Source organism: Ciona intestinalis, chromosome 3 (assembly GCF_000224145.3).
Source record: "Ciona intestinalis chromosome 3, KH, whole genome shotgun sequence".
NCBI classification, from domain to species: Eukaryota; Metazoa; Chordata; class Ascidiacea; order Phlebobranchia; family Cionidae; genus Ciona; species Ciona intestinalis.
Window position 1 is genome coordinate 5,992,696 of NC_020168.2, and position 3,680 is coordinate 5,996,375.

The 3,680-nt window shown below is 41.2% G+C and overlaps 2 protein-coding genes and 5 non-coding genes across 10 annotated transcripts in view; all 7 read left to right on the top strand.

The window, feature by feature from the left end:
- LOC100186226 (pleckstrin homology-like domain family B member 1) overlaps positions 1 to 2,343 on the top strand; it is a 16,285-nt gene extending 13,942 nt beyond the window's left edge. For 3 of the 4 annotated variants that reach the window (XM_018811338.2, XM_018811337.2, XM_002128501.4), the window contains one exon: positions 1,673 to 2,135. In XM_018811338.2, coding sequence (XP_018666883.1) covers positions 1,673 to 1,822 — 150 coding nt within the window. In that variant the 3' untranslated portion in view covers positions 1,823 to 2,135. Of the gene's footprint in view, positions 1 to 1,672 lie in introns of all 4 variants that reach the window. The other variant, XM_018811335.2, reaches the window with a different exon arrangement.
- LOC100181442 (ectonucleoside triphosphate diphosphohydrolase 5) overlaps positions 1 to 3,680 on the top strand; it is a 17,683-nt gene that overhangs the window by 3,199 nt on the left and 10,804 nt on the right. The window lies entirely within an intron of this gene.
- trnae-cuc lies at positions 2,736 to 2,807 on the top strand. The gene has a single exon. It is a non-coding gene; the product is annotated as a tRNA-Glu (tRNA).
- Positions 2,887 to 2,958, top strand: trnae-cuc. The gene has a single exon. It is a non-coding gene; the product is annotated as a tRNA-Glu (tRNA).
- On the top strand, positions 3,310 to 3,381 carry trnae-cuc. The gene has a single exon. It is a non-coding gene; the product is annotated as a tRNA-Glu (tRNA).
- trnae-cuc lies at positions 3,461 to 3,532 on the top strand. The gene has a single exon. It is a non-coding gene; the product is annotated as a tRNA-Glu (tRNA).
- Positions 3,612 to 3,680, top strand: trnae-cuc. The gene has a single exon. It is a non-coding gene; the product is annotated as a tRNA-Glu (tRNA).

Below are 3,680 nucleotides of genomic sequence, written 5' to 3' on the forward strand. Positions count from 1 at the left end.
GGTGATCTCTGGTTCCACCGTTTGGATGATCTCTGGTTCCACCGTGTGGGTGATCTCTGGTTCCACCGCGTGGGTGATCCCTGGTTCCACCGTGTGGGTGATCTCTGGTTCCACCGCGTGGGTGATCTCTGGTTCCACCATGTGGGTGATCTCTGGTTCCCTTAAGTGTTGGGGCTGGGGTAATATATACGTCGATCGTCCGCTGTGAGGTTGATCCTCAAATAACCAACTCAATCTTTTATCTCCTGGAGGTTTAAATATAATCAAAGCTGGGGTGACATTGTTAAAATACAGTTACATCCATAGTTGTCAAACATAGGAAACCACATTGATTAATGTGGTGAATGCAATAAACTTTGGCTCTGCTTGTTTGTATAGACACCTAACAGCAGGGTAAAGTCCGGGGTGACATTGTTAAAATGCAGTTACACTCATAGTTGTCAAACATAGGGAACCTCATTGATTAATGTGGTGAATGCAATATACTTTGGCTCTGCTTGTTTGTATAAACACCTAACAGCAGGGTAAAATCTGGGGTGACATTGTTAAAATACAGTTACACTCATAGTTGTCAAACATAGGGAACCTCATTGATTAATGTGGTGAATGCAATATACTTTGGCTCTGTTTGTTTGTATAGACACCTAACAACAGGGTAAAATCTGGGGGGACATTGTAAAAATACAGTTACACTCATAGTTGTCAAACATAGGGAACCTCATTGATTAATGTGGTGAATGCAATATACTTTGGCTCTGCTTGTTTGTATAGACACCTAACAGCAGGGTAAAATCTGGAGTGACATTGTTAAAATTATTAAAAAGAATTTAACAACCAGACAGCAAATTAGGAAAAAAGCAAATCAATTTATTTTATTTCAGTTTTATAATATTATTATTTATTATTTTAAAAGTTAAACTTACTGGGTTGGAACTCAATACTGTCATCTAGTGGTTGCGGAAGATTCTCTTTATCTCTAAAATAATCGAAAGAAAATATATTTTATCAATGAATAAGTTCTTTATTCTTAAAACGACAGTCGTTATAAAACGGGTGTTCTGCTTCATGCACCTCGTGCCCGCTTACGAGTTACCATGTATGTAACTTATTTATCCTCGCATTGCGCCGCAACGACAGTCGTTATAACACAGGTGTTCTGCTTCATGCACCTCGTGCCCGCTTACGGGTTACCATTTATGTTACTTTGTGGGTGATTGTTTTTCTGTATGGCTGACAATTTTGACAACCCATTAGTAACCACTGGGTTGGAGCAATTGCCGTGAAGTGTCTTGCTCAAGAACACATGCGCCCACAACGGTAGCAGCGTCAAGCCTTGAACCCATAACCTCTGGGTTACAGGCAGGCGCGCTAACCACTATACCATGGCGCCGGACAAATTGTATGGGTGACAATTTAGAGAACCCATATTAAACCACTGGGTTGGAAAAACTGTTGTTCTTGTCTAAAGACACAAATGCTCACAACAGTAGCAGCACCGAGTCTTGAACCCTTAACCTATCTGGGCTAGATGCCGTCTCACCAACCACTGTGTCTTATTTAATGACTGTCATTGCACAACCACTCAAGGATGAATAAGTTACACCAGTTTTCTCTTTTCTGTGCCGTATAATGTTTTCCAAAATATAATGACATTAACAAAAATATTCCACAGAGTCCTAACCCATCGTTAACGTTTTGTGTGAAATGTTACGACCGTGTTTATTACCTGGTTGCCCCGTCATCTGAAGCAATGAGAATCTGGATGGACACGTTAGTCACCGGTGCAGAGGGGTACAGGGAATATATGAAAACCTTTGAATGAGCAATAGCCATATAGTACTGTGGTGTAAGGTGGGACACCTATCGCACACAACTTCTAAATGTCTTGACCATGTTTTAAACAATATGATAATACAGCAGTAAAATTCAACAAATGTTCTTCATGTATCACCGAAGAGTCTTAAGAAAAAAAGAATAAAACCATGTCCCATCTTACCCCAACCCCCACTATAATCCTCACCTTGCTACACACATTTCCTTGCCACGATTTTAACATTGCTTAGTCTTCCCTAATTCAATATGTACTGCCATGTGCGCAAACGGGTTTTTAATTATTAAATTTTTCTTCATTTTAATACACTGCTGCTTTTATACCCTTCCCTTTTCAAGTGAATGAAAGTGCAGTATTCATGAAATTTCAATTGTTTTTATTCAGCATCAACTTTTAATCGTTCAGTGTAGAATCTGAGACTCTACACAATCAAGTGCTCGGGATTTTATCAAATTGTTGTTATTTTTAAAAAATAAAGAAACCGCTGCTTTTGGCAAACGAAGCACCCACAATATGCCATCAACCTTAGGGGTAGTTCGATCAGAGTCGAATCGGTGAACAAGATCGAATAGCCTAAGGAAGTGTTGGGTATTATACAACCAGAAGAGAACGAATAAGACTAATATAAGACTTTAATGAAATGTTTACCAAACTGCTATAAATTCTACAAATATGTAAACAGCAGTCGGTCTGAAAACGTACGTGTAGCTCCCAGGTGGCCTAGTAGTTAGGATTCGTGGCTCTTGTGGTTAGGATTCGTGGCTCTCGTGGTTAGGATTCGTGGCTCTCACCCACGCGGCCCGGGTTCGATTCCCGGTCTGGGAACACATCTTTTCGAATTATAAATCCATTGTAAATTCTACAATAATGTAAAGAGCAGTCGGTCTGTAAACGTATTCATAGCTCCCAGGTGGTCTAGTGGTTAGGATTCGTGGCTCTCACCCACGCGGCCCGGGTTCGATTCCCGGTCTGGGAACACATTGTTTTAAATTATAAATCCGTTGTAAATTCTACAATTATCTAAACAGCAGTCGGTTTGAAAATGTACGGGTAGCTCCCAGGTGGTCTAGTGGTTAGGATTCGTGGCTCTCACCCACGCGGCCCGGGTTCGATTCCCGGTCTGGGAACACATTATTTTAAAATTATAAATCCGTTGTAAATTTACATTCTACAATTATGTAAACAGCAGTCGGTCTGCAAACGTATTTATAGCTCCCAGGTGGTCTAGTGGTTAGGATTCGTGGCTCTCACCCATGCGGTCTAGAATCACATTTTTTTAAATTATAAATCCGTTGTAAATTCTACAATTATCTAAACAGCAGTCGGTCTGTAAATGTAGTAAAAGCTCCCAGGTGGTCTAGTGGTTAGGATTCGTGGCTCTCACCCACCGGTCTGGGATCACATTTTTTAAAATTATAAATCCGTTGTAAATTCTACAATTATCTAAACAGCAGTCGGTTTGAAAATGTACGTGGAGCTCCCAGGTGGTCTAGTGGTTAGGATTCGTGGCTCTCACCCACGCGGCCCGGGTTCGATTCCCGGTCTGGGAACAGATTTTTTCAAATTATAAATCCGTTGTAAATTCTACAATTATATAAACAGCAGTCGGTTTGAATATGTACTTGTAGCTCCCAGGTGGTCTAGTGGTTAGGATTCGTGGCTCTCACCCACGCGGCCCGGGTTCGATTCCCGGTCTGGGAACATATTTTTTCAAATTATAAATCCGTTGTAAATTCTACAATTATCTAAACAGCAGTCGGATTGAATATGTACGTGTAGCTCCCAGGTGGTCTAGTGGTTAGGATTCGTGGCTCTCACCCACGCGGCCCGGGTTCGATTCCCGGTCTGG